The sequence below is a fragment of the Lagopus leucura genome, unplaced genomic scaffold (genome assembly GCF_019238085.1).
Source record: "Lagopus leucura isolate 7727_CA_CO unplaced genomic scaffold, USGS_WTPT01 108-8_obj-0_obj, whole genome shotgun sequence".
Taxonomy (NCBI): domain Eukaryota; kingdom Metazoa; phylum Chordata; class Aves; order Galliformes; family Phasianidae; genus Lagopus; species Lagopus leucura.
Genome location: NW_024966376.1, coordinates 83,639 through 100,510, shown reverse-complemented (window position 1 = coordinate 100,510; position 16,872 = coordinate 83,639). Strand labels below are relative to the sequence as shown.

At 51.6% G+C, this 16,872-nt stretch overlaps 2 protein-coding genes and 1 non-coding gene across 4 annotated transcripts in view; 2 read left to right on the top strand and 1 right to left on the bottom strand.

Annotated features, from left to right (window-relative positions):
• Positions 1 to 815: 815 nt before the first annotated feature.
• Positions 816 to 8,808, bottom strand: MAP1LC3B (microtubule associated protein 1 light chain 3 beta). Its single transcript, XM_042893125.1, has 4 exons — positions 8,707 to 8,808; positions 6,784 to 6,839; positions 4,051 to 4,157; positions 816 to 1,712 (listed from the first exon to the last, which is right to left on the bottom strand). The coding sequence occupies exons 1-4, from the start codon at positions 8,744 to 8,746 to the stop codon at positions 1,538 to 1,540; spliced, it is 378 nt and encodes a 125-aa protein (XP_042749059.1). The 5' UTR covers positions 8,747 to 8,808; the 3' UTR covers positions 816 to 1,537.
• Positions 8,809 to 15,938: 7,130 nt separating this feature from the next.
• On the top strand, positions 15,939 to 16,011 carry TRNAM-CAU. The gene has a single exon. It is a non-coding gene; the product is annotated as a tRNA-Met (tRNA).
• A 360-nt stretch (positions 16,012 to 16,371) lies between these two features.
• Positions 16,372 to 16,872, top strand: part of FBXO31 (F-box protein 31) — a 22,021-nt gene continuing 21,520 nt past the window's right edge. For both annotated transcript variants that reach the window (XM_042893123.1, XM_042893122.1), the window contains exon 1: positions 16,372 to 16,759. In XM_042893123.1, coding sequence (XP_042749057.1) covers positions 16,372 to 16,759 — 388 coding nt within the window. The remainder of the gene's footprint in view (positions 16,760 to 16,872) is intronic.

Sequence of the window (16,872 nt, the reverse complement as noted above, 5' to 3'; positions counted from 1 at the left end):
AAAAAAGCAACATTTGTACAGGAGTTATCGGTCGATCGCGTTGTAATTACAGGTCTGGTTTGTCAGTCGTGAGTGAAACAACTCCTCACACAAACGGAACTAAACGGAGAACGAAGCCGCATCGAAAAGTTTACGCCGGAGTAAAAACACAACATTAAAAAATCATGAAGTAAGCCTTGTGAACGAGATGCATGCAAAGAGGTGCAGGGAGGTACAAACTGTACACCTTACTGAGCTAGAGTGCCAAGACGCAGTAGTATTGCTTCTTCTCCCCCCATTATAGTAAGTTAGCTTCCAGTAACAGATGGAGTTAGGTCACAGACACGTAATATACAAGAGGAATCTCATCCTGCTACACTTCACTTGACAACGAGTCTAGAGGAAAAACACGGGGCTCAGCAGAAGCCTTCCCTGCTCGGGCCAGCAGTCACAGCAAGCTCCAGCTCCGTGCAGGAGGCTTCGGCGATGGAAAAACGCTTTGTTCATCACCTCCCACAGCAGCTCCTGGACGCGAGGAGCTGTTAGGAAGCGGTTCTGCCTGACCCCGCCAGCGGTAACATGCAAACCAAACGACACAGTGGGGTCTCAATGCCAGCAGCATGTCTGAGCCCGATGCTCAGGACGGAGGTGCGTTAACAAAGCTGTTCCTGCTCCTGTCACTGGGCTTACACACACCGGCTCGCTTTCCTCCAGCCAACCCTGCTGGCAGTGATGGCCTTCACCTCCTCTCAGGCCAGGGCTGCAGCTCGGAGGGAGGATCTTTTTGGAAGCAAGCCCCTATAAACAACAGTGTTTCACTGAACACGCAGGCATTGTAAATTCACGACAGACTGGAGTTTATTTCAGTGTTACCTGTCCAGGTGCTTACAGTTAATGCTTCCTAAAACTATAATAAAGCTGTGGTGTTTGGTATGAGTTATTTCAGAAAATGGCACTGTCCCTACGTCAGCAGTGCCAAAAGAAGAGGAGATGAAGAGCTGCAGTTGCACTCCCCCAGCTCACCCCAAACGCTCACCTTGACGGCTGCAGCACCGACACAGATCTCAGCGAGCTGCAGAAGGCAAAGCTCTGCTTTGGAACATTAAAACACATTTGCTCTCAATTAGAAGCCCTCCCATTAAAAAAAAAAAGAAAAAGAAAAAGAAAGGCTTTGAGGAATCAGAGGGAGATTCTCCAGAAAACTGTCACAGAAACACTTTAGCTCCTCACTGGTGCCTGTTTGCTCATTAAAGTCAATCGAGTGTCCCTTTATTTGCAATCATCACATGCACAACTGGGTTCCATTCGTCAAGTCCAGACATGTAAATGTGCCTGTGTGGGATATTACAGCAGGTTTCAAAGCTGGAGGCGCTCGTCTGTACTGTTTAATAGTCACAAACAAGGCAAGGTAAGATAAAACACCTGCTAAAGCAAGACTATGCTAAGGTACTGAGAGCGTAGGTGACATCCGTTTCTTTCCCTGGGGTGCGTGTGGGGAAGAGTGGGGGTGATGGCCAAGGGTAAACCGAAATCCTAGGCTAGAAGCCACCTGCGTGTCCTAGATGGAAGATTGCACTCCGAAAGTCTCCTGAGAGGCATACACCATGTACAGGAAGCCGTCCTCGTCCTTCTCGCTCTCGTACACCTCGGAGATGGGTGTGGAGACGCTCACCATGCTGTGGCCGTTCACCAGGAGGAAGAAGGCCTGGTTGGAGTTCAGCTGCAGGCGTCGCCTGTGAGAAGTCAGGAAGCAGGGGAGGAGGTTCACAGGGATGGCAATGCAAACAAAGGCTTTGGGATGGGGGGTAAAACAAAGCCCTCCACCAGTGACAGCGGTGGGACGTCTGCACCCGGAGCGGCCCTGCCTTACAGAAGGCATTTGGTTCTCGCCCTATAGCTGTATGAAATTCATCATCTGCAGATGCTCTCAGACACATCCGCTGGCAGGAACCCCCGTTTCACAGGAACAGCACAGGCTGCACTCCCAAAGAGCGTTAAACTGAAGTGAACAGGATGAGATGTTCCCTGTGTCATGGTTCTATGGACACCCTGCCAGGATGACGCTGGGGCAGCAGATCATCCCATACAACCTGCAAACAATGAAGACCCACAGAACCTCTGGCTTGCTGCTGAGCTCCACAGCACCTCACTGGAAAGGTAAACCTGGGGAAGAAGGACGACACAGCTTCCACCTGAGGGCTCCGTGCCTATTAAACTCACTTTGACACCAGCACTGTCACAGCCCGTGTTGAACCTTTCATCTCTCCTCCCATGAGAAGCACCACGGGAAGACAGAGAGCAACAGGATTTCCAGACTGCGTAGCACAACGAACACCTCCCCTGGGTGTGTTCCCTGCATCACATTTTTGTCTGAGCCAGGAAAATACATATTGCTGCTCAACTCCCTCCTGAAAGCAGGTCTGCAGGGAAGAGCTAACTAACCAATTGGGCAAGGAGGAACACAGATAAGAGGAGGTGCAAACGAGGAGAGAAGAACAACGGATTAGAAAGGCTTCCCTGCCACTTCTGCTCTCTGCTGAGCTGGAAACAAGCATTTCCTCAGCCTCAGCCACAGCCTGGGAAGGGCCCTCCTACAGTGAGCACTAACGGCTCCAGGGTGAGCCAGCAGGGAAGGCAGCAGCCCTGTGAGGTTGGGCAGGAGCAGCCTGCACTGCACACCGGTCCTGCTGTGCACAAGAGGAGCTGGCTGAGGACCAAGCCCAGCCAGTACTAAGTCATCTATTAAACAAAAGAGATGGGGAAAATCCTGCATCTTGCTGTTAAACTTCTTGCCTGAGGCCTTCATTAGAAATTCTAGCTCACCTGGGGAATCAGGTTCTCACTTCCAGAAACCTTACCTCACCTCCTTAGCCATGCCAAAGCTGGGACTTGCTCAAGGCTTTTATCAAAGCCTCCGGGGCACAGAGTTGTTTGGACACGTGGGACAATACCCAGCTTTTACAGCTCCTGTCCTCCAAGAACCAGCTCCCTGTTACACCACGACTGCAGCAGAACTGCTGGGTCACAGCCTGAACCTTGGCTGAGCACCAGGTGAGGAGGTGTAGCTAACCCAGGGGGCTCAGCTGCAAGCCATGCAACTGAGTGGCCAGAAGGGGATCCAGCCCTCCTCACCCTCATTTAAGGGCTAGCAGCCGAGGAAGCAGCATTTCTCTGCACAGAGACTGCACTCTTCTTGAGCTGCCATTGGAAGGGGTGAGTCAATTTTCCTTTTTTTTTAACCTGCTGTTGTTCTGTACTGCCTGTGTCCCATTAGAGGGCACTGTCACAGCCTTCTGCTGCCATACAGCGACCAACAAAAAACAAATTCTGGTTTGCTGGTAGCCTCCAAGTTCACTGCTTGAGAGCTCTTACTAATCAAGTATTCCTACTTGACGTTGCGCCAAGAGAACTGCGCTTTGAGCAGAAGCTCTGACTGCAGTTTAAAGCCACACAATTCCCATTTCATGGTTATTGCCAAGGTTATTGCCCCTTGGCCTTTTCTAATAAGCAAAGCTCAAGCACCAACAAGGAGCAACACTCAAACCACAGCCTGTGCAGACAGCTGTGTCAAGGCAGCACTCATCTGAACGTATGTTTTTTAGGCCTCTGTGCTGTCAGTGAGGGTAACCTCATTTCATGATCAAAGGATGCCAGTGTCAACCCCAAGCAGCAGCTTGGAGCTCTGACTAGGAGCTCCAGCTCCCCCTCCAGCAATGGGAGGAGGCAGGCACTGCAGAGAGGGACTGCCAGGCAGAACACTGAGAAGGCATCCCAAAATAGGCAGGCAGGAAGCACTGTGGCCCTGGGCCAGAAGCACCCATGTCAGACAGGGATTCTCAGCCCGACTCCATTCTTGGCACCTGGGAAATGGTCATTTCTCTCAAAAGCAAACTGAGAGCTCAGCCCTTAGCAAAGGTCCTTTCCAGCAGAGCCAAAGGAAAAGTGCCTTCTTGTGACTCCATCCTAGTGATGATAGAAGCACTTGTTGGATGCCTTTTCCATCTAAGGGGTTCCCAGAGCTGTGCACTGGGTGGGCTGTACCCAGGGCTGTGTGGAATCACAGCATACTACCTGATGATTTTGATGAGCTCGCTCATGTTGACGTGATCTGGCACCAGGAATTTGGTCTTATCCAAAACAGGAAGCTGCTTCTCCCCCTTGTACCTTTCAATGATCACCTAGAGAGAAACAAAAGAAAGCAGCAGAAGATGTGAAAGGCAGAAACCTAGAGCCCTCACCCCCTCCATTTTAAACACAGCAAAGTAGGAGGATTCACCCTAAGCTCCATTTCACTTCATTTGTAAGTGGAAGTCTGGTTTGTAAATGTCACATCTGCATTATAATCACCATCACCTGCCTCTTCTGTTTGCAAGAGTCCCTGTAAGATGGGGGAACAAACAGGTTTAGCAGCACACACTTGCAACTTAAAATGGTTTTCACTGGGCTCCTTTAATCTAGCTCTGAACCACCCAGCAACAAGGAAACCAGGGAAAGGTACAGCAGGCTTCTCTCTAACACACTGCGTTGGCTGCTATGGAAGTCTGCAGCCTCACACAGCTCTCACCACAGTTTCTCCAGCTTCTCCTGACTATCGGGCTGTCTCTAAGAACTACAGCTCTGGATTAGCATGCTGCTCTGCTCTCCTGCCGTGGTTTCTCTCATGCATAAGAAAAGGTGACTTTTGAAGGATCTAAAGCCTTGAAGCAGAGAATTTCCTCCTTAATCTCAAGAGGGCATGCCTAGGAACCAGTAATTCCATCAAGGTTGTTATGTAGTAAAGACTTAACTCGGGAGGAAACTGTAGGTTTGCCAATTTAAGCAGCACTCTGCCCAGCAACTGCATGTAGTTCCTGCTTTTAAGGAATGATCTCAGAATTTGTGTACCAGTTTCCACAGCCACACAGGCTTTGTTGTTTTTAAAACCAATGGTAGCTACGTGACACCACTGACTTGGAAGGGACTTGGATCGTGTCCACGCTCACGGGGCCTGGCTGTGTTGATATTCAGAAGCTGCACAGGTGAAGGGATATGAAGCCAATTTAATTACATCAGAGAGAAACTTTCTTACATCAGTAGATAAATCAATACACGCTGGGTAAATTCTGTGGAGGGGGGGGAAAAAAATGCACTGTTTTTAGTGAGGTAGACTGTAAGCAATGGATAATTTTGCCAACAGCAAAATGGAGGATGGCAACCATACAGGAGCGATGCACCATCAGCATGACATCGCCATCTCAACTCATCCAGAACTGCTAATGATGATAATGAGGCAATGACTCAAGCTAGAACGTGGTCTGGCAAGCAGAGCAAGCCCCCAGGGAGCCCGTGCATGCCTGTGCTGTCATTGCCAGTCTGTATCACTGCATCTCCAACGAGTTGCTCAGGTACCTCTGAATTTTCCCCAGTAATATCTCCACGGCCGACTTAAAATGAGAGCTTTGCTGTAAATCAGTGGTTTTCAATCTGTGGTCGCAGAGCTCGGGGACTACTGCTAAGTGATCTGTGAAAGGTGGATGAAAAAGCAATCTTCTGTGAGGGGAAAAGATTTGTTATGAAAGGGCCTTCTGGGAAAAGTGCAGATTCCAGATAAGTCCAAAAATTGCAGCTATAAAGTATGACTTGTTCCCACGCCAAGCAGCATGCTAAAACAGCAGCTTCAAGAAGAGGTAGCTTGATGCTAAAGTGAAGCTGGAAGCCTTTCAGTTTATTTCACACGGAGACAGCAACTGTTTCTGCTCAAAAGCTTGCACCACAACTGCTGCTTGCAGGCAGTCTGTTCTCTCTGAGAGCAAATTCTTCTGTGGCCATCAGCACTCATCGCTGAGAACCAAAGTAATGGCACCTGATTAACTTCTCATCTCTGCAAAACTTCCCACTTCCACTCATCCATGTCTATGAACGCCTGAAGGGAGGAGGCAGAGGATGGAGTCAGCTCTTTTCAGTGGTTTCCAGTGCTGGGATGAGAGGCAGTGGGCACAAATCAGAGCACAGGAGGTTCCCTCTGACCACCAGCAGCACTGTGCCGTGCAGGTGACTGAGCACAGGCACACACTGCAACATTCCCCACAGGAATCTTCTATAACCACCTGGATATGGTGTGGGCACGCTGCTCTGCGTGTCCCTGCTGGAGCAAGGCCTGGGCTTGACGGCCTCCAGAGGTCCCAGCCAACCTCAACCATTCTGGGATTCCGCATTCCCCACCTTTTGCTTCCTAGAATGCTTTATTTGCATTGAGGATGCCATTAAAAAAAAAGAAGTTTAAGCAGCATTTGGAGCTGACTTGATAAAGGCAAGTGGAAAAAGGAGGGCTGATCTCCTCTTTGAAGTGACCCAATGCTAGATGGAAGGATTTGACACCAAGCAGCATTCCTGGAGATCTCAGAGCCACAAGCCATTTCTCTGCAGACAAGGGTTTTCTGTCCTTCTCAGCACAGATTTGTGATGAAAGCCACATCTGTCTCCAAACTACTGTGCTTTCTCCTTGATTAGCCTCTGTGGATTCTTCTTTCAGGGAAGAAAAGTCAGTCCATTTTGAGATGAGAAGAGCTGAACGCTCTGGGGACTCTCAAAGCTCAGCCGGGGTGCGGCTCTCAAACTGCAACAGACAGCACAGGAAGCTCTGCTTCCCCTGCCCCCAGCCAGCACCTTGCTGTGGCAGCTGCCTGCAAAATGCAGAATGCTTCTGCAATCCAGGCTTAGTGACCCTGAAGGGCCAAAGTGTAATTTGGGCACACGAGGACAGCTCTCTTACAGGTTTTAATAACAAACATAAGCAGAAATTGGGGTGATAGGAATAAGACTCACCGGTATTTTAGTTGGATGCTGATCTCGGATCAGTCGTACATCTTCAACTCTTTGCTCTGCAAGAGATTAAAAGAACTGCTGTTCAGACATCTGCCTTCAACGCTGGGGTAACTTCATTTCCCCCGTGCTGAAGGGAGGACCTTCAGGTTGGTGAAAGCCACAGAAGTACATTCAGGCAAAGCTGTTTTTAACTGAAAAGCAAGAAGTCTCCTCTGACAGGTGGTACTTGGCTCTTTAGCCCCAGGTGACAACTACTGCACACACACACACACACACACTGGCTGGGGCTCCTAGGAAATGTAAAGGGAGATGAACCCCGTGGCCACCTCATCTGCCCACTGCAATAGACATCTCAAAAACACATAGCACCAAATTACAACGCCCAAGCTACAAACCAAGGCTGAACACCCTGTGTTATTTCTGCGAGATCCCTGAAAAGGAAGTTGCCAACAATTAAAATGTGAGTCCTAAGCTCAGCTGAGGCCCAGCAGCATCAGCTTACACTGTACATTCTTGTATTACCCAGTTACAGTTTTCTATTTTGATTCTGCTGCACGCATTGTTGCGGAAGCAGTTGGGAGATTGTGGTACTTAGATATTTCACTGCTATCTGTGCCAGTTTTTAGGATAAAGTTCACCTCTCCTCAGACATAAATATTAATAGTACAGATGTTATGAGCCAGGCTAAAGTGCAACCTAGAGCCAAAGTAAACAGCCACGGCTGCTTTTAGATGTGCTTGCATCTGCTCCTACCCTGCCTCCTGGCAGGCTCAGTGGACTCAATTTTAACCTCTATGGCTCTTCTCAGTGTGCTGGGGCTTTCCAGGCCGTCCTCGTCTCGTAAACACTTCTGAGGGTGAAGACTGAGTGTTGCATCACAGCTGCATCACTGACCACAGCTTCAGCAGGCACTGAGCTGGGGAGAGGTGCTGCTGGTGGCAGAAGAGCTTAGATCAGCACTGTCGGCTCCTTGCTGGCATGCTAATGCACAACACGCACTACCTGTCCATCACTGAGCAACATCACTCAGCTCTCCATTAACCCACATTAAGCTCACGTGCAATCAAACACATCCGTGTGCCTTTTGTGAGCCCAACCAGGAAATGCAGCTCACGTGAATCACAGCTTTAAGCTGGATGTGAATCAAGCAGAGAACTAAGGCAGCTAATATGCAAAGCCTTCAGCAGGCTGCTGGGCTGGGAACCTGCAAGGCCTAAGCCGCATTCTCTTAAGTTGTTTACAACTTAAGAGGTGCTGGAACAGCTGCCCAGAGAGGCTGTGATGCCCCGTCCATCCCTGGAGGTGTTCAAGGCCAGGCTGGATGAGGCCCTGGGCTGCTGTTAATTGGGGAGGCTGGCAGCCCTGCACGCAGGGGGGGTTGGAGCTTTGTGATCCTTGAGGTCCCTTCCAACCCTGGCCGTTCCGCGATTCTCCACAGAGCAGCACGAATACTCCAAGAGCAGCGACGGTACCGAATTAAAACGCTCCTTTAAGGTTTCAACCACCAGCAACGCCAGGCGCACAGGGGGCGGGTTGGCTCCGTTCCCCAAGCGGGGCGGGTCGGACGGCGGCACCGCCATTCAGCACAGCCCCCCGCCGTGTGGGAAACACAAACCTGCTCGGCGCCGGGCGCGGCTCAGCACCGCTCTCTGACGGCACCGGTGGCAGCGGCAGCTGCTTGGCTGCCATCCTGGCCGAACTGAATTCCTGCTGACAGGCGGCGCGTTCGGAAGGGCCTTGAGAGAAGGGCCCAACGGGGCGGGCAGAGCCGCGTCTCCCTCCGCAGCCGCCGGCGTCGGGGCGGCCTCAGCGCTCGGCAAGGCCCGACGTCCTTCCATCCCCCCACACCACACACCCAGCCGCGGCGCCGAGGCCCGGCAGTCGCCGCGTTCCCCCCGCCCCACACACACATGCGAAGCTCACCGAAGGTGCGGCGCTGCTTGAAGCTCTTTTCCGAGGGCATGGCGGCGGCTCGGCCTCAGGCCCGGCGGACGCTGTGCGCGGCGCTGCGCCCAACCCCGAGTGGCGGCGTCCGCCCCCCCGCGGCCACCCCCAGCCGCGGCGCCATCAGCTGACGCGCGCGTCACGGCGGGGCGGGCGCTGCGCCGCCGCCATCTTGAGTGTGGCGCAGCTCTGGTGTTTCTCCGTGAGGCGGAGCCGTGACCGCTGCGGGGTGCCCCGCTATGGTTCTCCACGCAGCTCTGATTCCCACTCTATTTCTTCCTGGGGCACTGCTGTTGTTGTTCCAGAGTGCCCCGCCGTGGTTCTCCTCAGGGACGCAGCCTATGCAGTCTCGGAGCGCTCCGCCATGTTCCTCCTCAGGGTCGCCCCGCCGTGTCCCCTGCGGGCAGCGCGCTGCCACCTCACAGGCAGTTCGGCTCCCAGCGCTGGGGGATTTTCCTGGCAGCTCCCACCATTCAAAAAAACAAACAAAAACACAAAAACGCAAAGCAGAGGGACATAGAATCAGAGAATGGCCAGGGTTGGAAGGGACCTCAAGGATCACGAAGCTCCAACCCCCCTGCCTCAGGCAGGGCCACCAACCTCCACACTTCATAGCAGCCCAGGCTGCCCAGGGCCCCATCCAACCTGGCCTTGAACACCTCCAGGGATGGACGGGGCATCACAGCCTCTCTGGGCAGCTGTTCCAGCACCTCACGGCTCTCATAGCAAAGAACTTCCCCCTGACATCCAACCTCAATCTTCCCTCTCTCAACTTCAAACCATTTCCCCTTGTCTTGCTGTTATCTGCCCTTTCAAAGAGTTGAAACGTGCAGACATTCAGTGCTTTGCTCTCTCCCCATCCTCAGCGTCTTTCTGTCACCCCACCACCACCTCTCTTGCCGCTGGGCTCTGCGCACAGTTACAGGCGTAGTGCTTTGCTAAACAGGGTTTGGAAGGCATTGCAAAGTCGGTGTAAAAACCCCAGAGCAAAATTTTCGAGGCAGGTGTTTCACTTCGCTTGGCTTTCAGTCCCGCTGCCCCGTCACGTGCTGTTTGTCAGGCATCGATTCGATTGCAAACAGTGCTCGTCTCCAGCCAAGTTTACTCACATCCATCCTGCAGACATTCTGTCTCGATTAGAAATGCCCAACTGTTCCCTCCCTCAGCAGCTTTCTGACACAAGCTGTTGGCTGTAGACTTTCAGCTGCCTCCCTTTTCCCCTTCCCTCACATATGTTCGAGGTGCTGTGTTTCGAAATACAGGAGTGATTTTGCAGCAATAGGACTGCGTGGTCTCGCTGCACGACCCAGCTTGTGCTGCTGAAGGGTGTTGCAGCCAGCAGTGTCCTCATCAAACCAGCCTACAGGGAGGAGAACCGTTTTCCCACCTGCTTAGAGCTGGTCAGGCTTTCTACAGCTGCCAAGCTGTGACAATACACTGAAGTTACAGTGGCGTGCTCTTAGTCTGGAATGAGGGTTCATTACCTAATGTTATGATTCAGGGTCAAGCGTTTCCGGTGTCAAGCTAATTATAGGATGGGATCATTAAGGATGTGACTAATTAGGGGGGAAAAAAACAGCCCTGAGGTGTGTGAGTGCTCACCCTGGTGTCCAGAGACAGCAGGTGATGGGTGATGATCAAGAATCTGATGCGGCTAAAGCTAACCATCCCAAGCTTCTCTTTCAACTTGATTTTATTCTTCCTTACCGCCTTTAAAAAAAGCCATTCTCTTGCTGAGGACGTCCTGCCATGCTCTGGGCTGTCCCATCTCACAGGATGCTGCACTCTGTGACTGCAGGCAGGCAGACAAGCACTGATGAGACCACTTGTTGGTTTTGCTGAGTGCCCAGGTGAGTTTGAACAATACTGAGCACTACGCGTCGTGCAGTTTTCCTGCATGCTACCAACTGTTAGTAGGGCTGCAGCTCAGTCTGAAAACATCCATATGGTGCTTAGGGAGAGCCACAATCAGAGTATCTGCTGACAGGCTGGGCTATCACATGTTCAGCTCATGAATAATCTGCAGAGACTGTGAGAAGGAAAACTTAGATCCGCGCTGTGACTCGCTTGACCTTTCCCTCTTCATCTCAGCCTGTGTCTGCATTTCAACAGCACAGACAGTTGGCAAGTGTGGATTTGAGAGAGGTGTTAGGCGCAGTTGGAATGACAGCATGGACGTGGCCTTTGGGACCAGTGCTGCCGAAGCACAGTTTTACAATGAGAAAATGTTGCTTTTGAGCTGCGGTTGCCTCAGATATGGTGACTGCACTGGAACAGAGCCCTTGGAAAATGTAGCTCACAGAGCGTTTTCATGATGGTCTTAGAACATTTTACAAAGCACTTAGTCCGAAGAGGAGAAGACGTAACTGAAAGCAGGCATTATTTAGTCTTCACATATGCACAAGGTTGCTGCAGAGCGGAAGGGCATTAGGTGTTCTCTGCATGCAGTGAGTCTCGGACATGAAGTAATGAGCTTATGGCTTGGAAAAGGCGATACAAGTGGTGCAGGGGGTTAGGGGTGAGGATAGTGGAGCATCAGGACGAATTGCCTAGGAAAGCAGTGGGATGGTCAGCATCAGACATTCGAAAAGAAAAAAGGAATTAGTAAAACGTGTATTGAAGAGCTTAGGGAGAATCGATCTCATCTTGGGGAGGAGGAGGGAGTAAATGGTCTCTTACAGTACCTGTCAGTGCTGTTTTCTCATGAAGACCGAGATGTGATTTGCCTGCTTACAAAGCAGGTCAGAACATAAGGTGGGATGAACCCTAGCTCTGATCCTCCTCTCTGTGCCCTATCCAGCAGGTTACACTACATTTTCAGTCTGAATTAAAGATGTCAGCGTTTCCCAACTGTTATCTCCTCCAGCAGGCTGTTGGCTTTTTCTCTTTGCTTATTTGTTTGTTTTGTTTTTCTTCTTCTTCTTCTTTTCCCCTGTTGCTACAAACCCTGTAAGAGCTGTGAGTCGCTCTCTGAACCCCAGCTGATATTTACAGCGCTTCCCTGGGGGAAAAACTCCCACATCCCCTTCACCCCAGAGAAAATGGAGTTTCCATTTTAGCTGCTTCGCAACGAAGTGAATTGGGAATTGACAATCAGAATTGGGAAACGTCCCCTTGTTTGCCCAGTAAATCTGTACTGAAAAGGTTTTTGGCAGTGCGTGGATGAAGCTGTTTCCCTGCAGTGCTTTACCCTTCTGGAAGGCAGCACTTGAATGTCCAGGGCTATTAGCTCAGCAGCTGTCAGAAGTATTAAATTCACCAAGCATATGGATACAAAGAAGTCATATAATAAAAGGAAGGATGCCATGATCAGAGTAACTTGAATTCTCACCATTTCCCTGGGTTATTTTCTCATTAATTGTGTTTATTGATCTAGCTCAGCTAAAGATTAGTGTGGGACTTTGTTTAATGCAGTGTGCAACCATTACTGAGCTGCCATGGGAGGCTGTCAGACAGACCTGGATTGTAGTGAATTGTTTGCAGCGACTTAAAACAACTCTTCTGAGAAGTCTGAATCTTTTTTTTTTCCTAAGATGGTGCCCATTCTATGAAGAAAACCCTAACCTTCAAGTTTCTCTATGAAAGTCCCCTTCTAATTTAGAAGAACTCAAGCAGGAAGCGATGAGAATGACAAAATCTCTCTCCTGTGTGGGGCTGTAAGCGTGTAATTTAGAAATGTGAAATGAAGAAACCACTCACAGACCATTTTTCGGTGTGGTTTTTCTTTGAGGTCTAAAAACAGATGTGCCTATTCCTCAGTGGGAGCACTGACGTTGTTTCTCTCTTCTATCTGGCCACATATTTCACAAGGCTTTGGGAATACAGCACTTCTGAGATTCTGAACCAGATGCTTTTCTTTTCGAAGGTAAATCCAAACAAAGATACAGACGTATGGATTGCCATTACAGAAACATTCGCTTGGAATACTGGGCTGAAAACTCATTGCATTTCCCATGCAAGCACTGCCCAAGACATCACTGCTGTATGCCATAACCCTGACATCAGTTGCTGCTACTGCTGCTGCTGCTCCAGCAAGTATTTCTTGGCTTCAGGATCAACTGTTCAACAGGAGCTGTTGACTTCACAGGGGAACACAGTAAATCAGTTGGTGGAAGCAACAGTAACTTCTGTTTATGCACTGCCTTTCACTCGAAGGTATCCATAACCTGACAAGCAGCAATGGCAGCGTGAGGGCAGGAAGAATAGCTGGGGAACATGCAGCAAAACCTTCCGTTGTTGTTTAGTACACCTAGGACTAAAGGATCTCCACATGTTTTCACTTAACTGAGTGCTACATTGCCCATGGCTTCAGCAACCATCCTCCCTATTTACATCGTGGGAAACTGAAGCATGCAGAGGTTGAGCTGCCAGCGATTGCCCAATCATTGCTCAGCAGCTGACCCAGTAATAGCATCTTGAACACCTGACTGCCCGTCCTGTGACCTGTCCTTAAGATAATGCTTCTGAGAATGGAGCTGCCAGAGGTGCTGGGCACACTGATATCGTTTGGCTGGACCGTGGCCAAAGCAGAGAGAACAACTGCTCCTTGTAAAAGTGCCATAGCGTTTTTGGTGTCCCCTGGCACTCGTGGCCACAGCTGGGCTTCAGATCGAATAATACTTCATTACAAGGACAGCTTGCTGAAGAAATACCATGCCTTCTTTCATTAAGAGAGGGCACAGCTCTCGGCTCCAAAGCAGAAGGATGCAAAACAGTTCCTGAGTCACTGCCATCAGCATTTTCTGCTGTGCATGGGGCTTCCCAGATGAGCCCTGTGCCTGTCCGTGGTTCAGCTTATCCTGCAGTTTCTGGTGAGATCAAAGCCCAGACAGAAAGGGAGAAGATGGAGAATTCTAAAAGCGGGACAAGAAAAACTATTTTCCAGCTTAAAACACCAAGAAAATAATGTCTGGGATGAAAACAATATTTACATCACAAAAAAACGAAGCAAAATTCTTTGGTCTTTCCATTGAGATCTTCCAAGTGTCCTGCCTCCAAGGATGCTTGTTGCAAAGCAGAAATCCCACTGCAGGCTTATGGCAAATAAACGAGCTGCAATTATTCTGTGTTGCAAACAGGACTTGTTCATCTGTCTCGGCCTGTCTTGCCACAGTTTTCTGTCCTCCTTGCCAAATGGAAAAGAAATAATTCTCTCCTAGCCGATCAGGTTGTAATTGGCTGGGTATGCCATCAGCTGGCACATCCTGCTCGGAGGCTGGGAAGGCACAAACGCTTCGGGATTACAGAAAATGAGGACACTGAGTCTGGGACCAATCCAGAGCCCTTCAGAGCGAGCGTGAAGGCTCTAATTGACTGCAGAGAGAGCCGCATCAGCTCCTTAATTGCTGGAGAGAAATGGAACAATGAGTTTTCGCTCTCAGTACATCCTGCTGGGGAGCCCAGTGCTGAGGTCTGCGAGCTGCCTGCCTGAAGCAGCAGCACTGGAAAGCTCTGGGCTCTTAATCTGGTGTTGTTTACAAAGAAGGGTGCTCAGACATTGGGTTGTGCCAGCGGATGTGTGGTGATGATAATTCACTTATGCTTCGTTTCCTGTGGGAACAAATAAAGCTGGTGGATTCAGATAATGGTGGCAGAGAAGCACCAGAGATAAATACTGAAGTTTTAAGTTTTGTTTGTTAGAACCACTCTGCAGCATCTCTCTGCCTTGAAGACCTCTGCTTCTCCCTCCAAATCTAGAGGGAATGGGTGAGGGCAATGGAGTGCCGTGGGAGCTAGCATGGATTTGCCATGGGAAAGAGGTCAGCAGGCCAGTGGGAAAGCATCTATGAGGGATGGAGGAGAAGGCACCCATGGAGATGTGCATAAGGGTGTACAGTGTAGTGTGGGGAAGGGAGGGGAGGCAATGAGGCACGGAGGGAACATTTGAATGAAGAGGAGAGAGAATACATCCCGGATAAAAATAGAAAATCCAAAAGAGGAAAAGAAGCAGGGAGGAAAGCTGCTTCTGCTGCAGGCTGCTGGGTTTCTGCTTCAGGCAATGTCATCAGGGACATCTTTTGTTTTGTTTGCACCTAAATGCTTGCCATCAGGACTTCTGCTGTCCTTGCCATGAATCCCTCAGTTCCCTAGCAAACAGACAGGGCCTCCTGGAGCCCCGTCCGGAAAGTTTGAGTAAGGGGGAAAATCCATGTGATTCCATACAGGTGGAAAACAGCTCCAGACGTGTTTCCAAACAGTCTGTTCTTTGAGGTGACTCATTGTCCACGTGCCTCATTGCAGACTCGTGGTGCAGCTTTTCTTCATCCGACCAGAGCTGTGGGCACCAAACTTGTCCATCACCGAAGCCCCAAAGGCACATTTTTAAAGATGACAGCCTGCATGTGAGCTGCACTGGAGGAAGGAATGCAGCGGTTCAGGCTGTGAGAAGCTGTGCATTTACTCATCCCGTGCTGTAGCAATTGGTTCACACGTAGCCTTGCAGCCTGCACTTGTCATCTGTCATCTGATGGATGCATCCGAATGCGTGGTTCTTGGAAATCAGGGTATTGTCCCAGAGACAAGGTTTGCCTGCTGGATTCCTTAGTAGAACCCTCAGGCTGTCCAAAGCAATCACATATCTCACCTCATCTGTTCACAGCACCTCATGTCCAATGTTCCTCCTCGTTTTGTGCCAGCGGTCACACCGTGGGCAGACAGCCACCCTGCAGCAATGCTCGTGGGCAGAGTTTGGAGACTTTTGGCATCAGTTCAATGTCTGCTTTCCCGTCTCTGTTCAGCTGAAGTACCTGCAGTCAGGCTGCCATGGTGACAGCTGCTCTGAGCCTCTCGCAGGGGTGAGGCCCTGCTATTAGGATTCAGGGCAGTGCTTCTGCTGGCATCGCAGAGACCTCTTCTGCCAAATGCTTCATTGAATGCGGAGCTCACTTTATTATAGAAATCCCAGCTGAACAGAGACTCTTCAGTACGGAGAGGCAAGCAAGGTTTGCTTTAATTTTTGTTATTATCTGGAAACAGCTTAAGTTCCTCACAGGCCTGTTGGTGCAGCCCTCGCAGCCATTCCTGCTCACATGAGGATGTTCAGGCACACCCAGGGGTTCGGGATGCAGATGTCTTGCGGAACAGCACGGCAAAGCAGAACCATTTACAAAAATGCCCAGCTTCCCCCTGCAGGAAAGGAACGGCTCTGAGGAGCGAACGGTCTCGGGAAGGAGTACTACAAGAGACCTGCGCAGAGAGTGCGTTTTCGAGGAGCCTCGTTAGCGCAGTAGGTAGCGCGTCAGTCTCATAATCTGAAGGTCGTGAGTTCGATCCTCACACGGGGCAAGCTGGGTTTCCTCCTTTTTTTTTCCCTTTGTCAGGGAAGGAAATATTTACTTTCTCGCCGCAGCAGAGCGGGACGACGGGGCTCCGTGATAACACCGTCGGTGCCGCGAGGTGGTGGTGCCCAGGAGGGCACCGCGCGGGACCGGGCGGCTCGTTCCTCCCGCGCGCAAGGGGGCGGGCGAGCCCTCCCCGGCGGCCACGGCTCCCCGAGGGCCTAACGGCGGCGGCACGTCCGTTACACGGCGAGGGGGCGTGGCCAAGCAGAGAGGGCGGCTCCGATTGGCCGCGTCTGGAAGTGGGCGGGTCCTGCGGCGCCGCGCCGCGTCGCGCCACGCCCCACGTCGCAGACAGGCGGCGGCCATGGCGGTGTGCGCCCGGCTGTGCGGGGTCGGCCCGGCGCGGGGCTGCCGCCGGCGCGGGGCGGCACGGGAACAGCGGCGGGGAGGCGGAGGGGACAGCGAGCCCGACACCGACACGGACCCCGAGGAGGCTGGAGGCGGCGGAGGCGCTTCCGCTGAGGACGACGAATTGACGGAGCGCATCGAGTGCGCCAGGCCCGCGCCGCACCCCGCCGAGGTGGGTCCGAACGGGCGGGCACCGATGTCCCTCCTGGAGCTGCCCCCCGAGCTGCTGGTGCAGATCTTCGGCTCGCTGCCCGGCACCGACCTGCCCAGCCTGGCCCGGGTCTGCACCACCTTCCGTCGCATCCTCCGCACCGACACCATCTGGAGGCGGCGCTGCCGGGAAGGTACCGCCTGCTGGGGGGGGGGGGGGGTTTGGGGGGGCATTGGGGGGGGGGGGGGGGGAGGGGGCCGGGGGGGGGCCGGGCCGGGGACACACCGGGGGGGCCGGGTTCCGTGG

Coding starts and splice junctions, on each gene's coding strand:
- MAP1LC3B (XM_042893125.1), bottom strand. CDS start 8,746: ATGCCCTCGGAAAAGAGCTTCAAGCAGCGCCGCACCTTCG. Junction 4,158..6,783: donor AGCATCCAACTAAAATACCG/GTGAGTCTTATT, acceptor GTTTCTCTCTAG/GTGATCATTGAAAGGTACAA. Junction 1,713..4,050: donor GAGCTCATCAAAATCATCAG/GTAGTATGCTGT, acceptor GACTTCTCACAG/GCGACGCCTGCAGCTGAACT.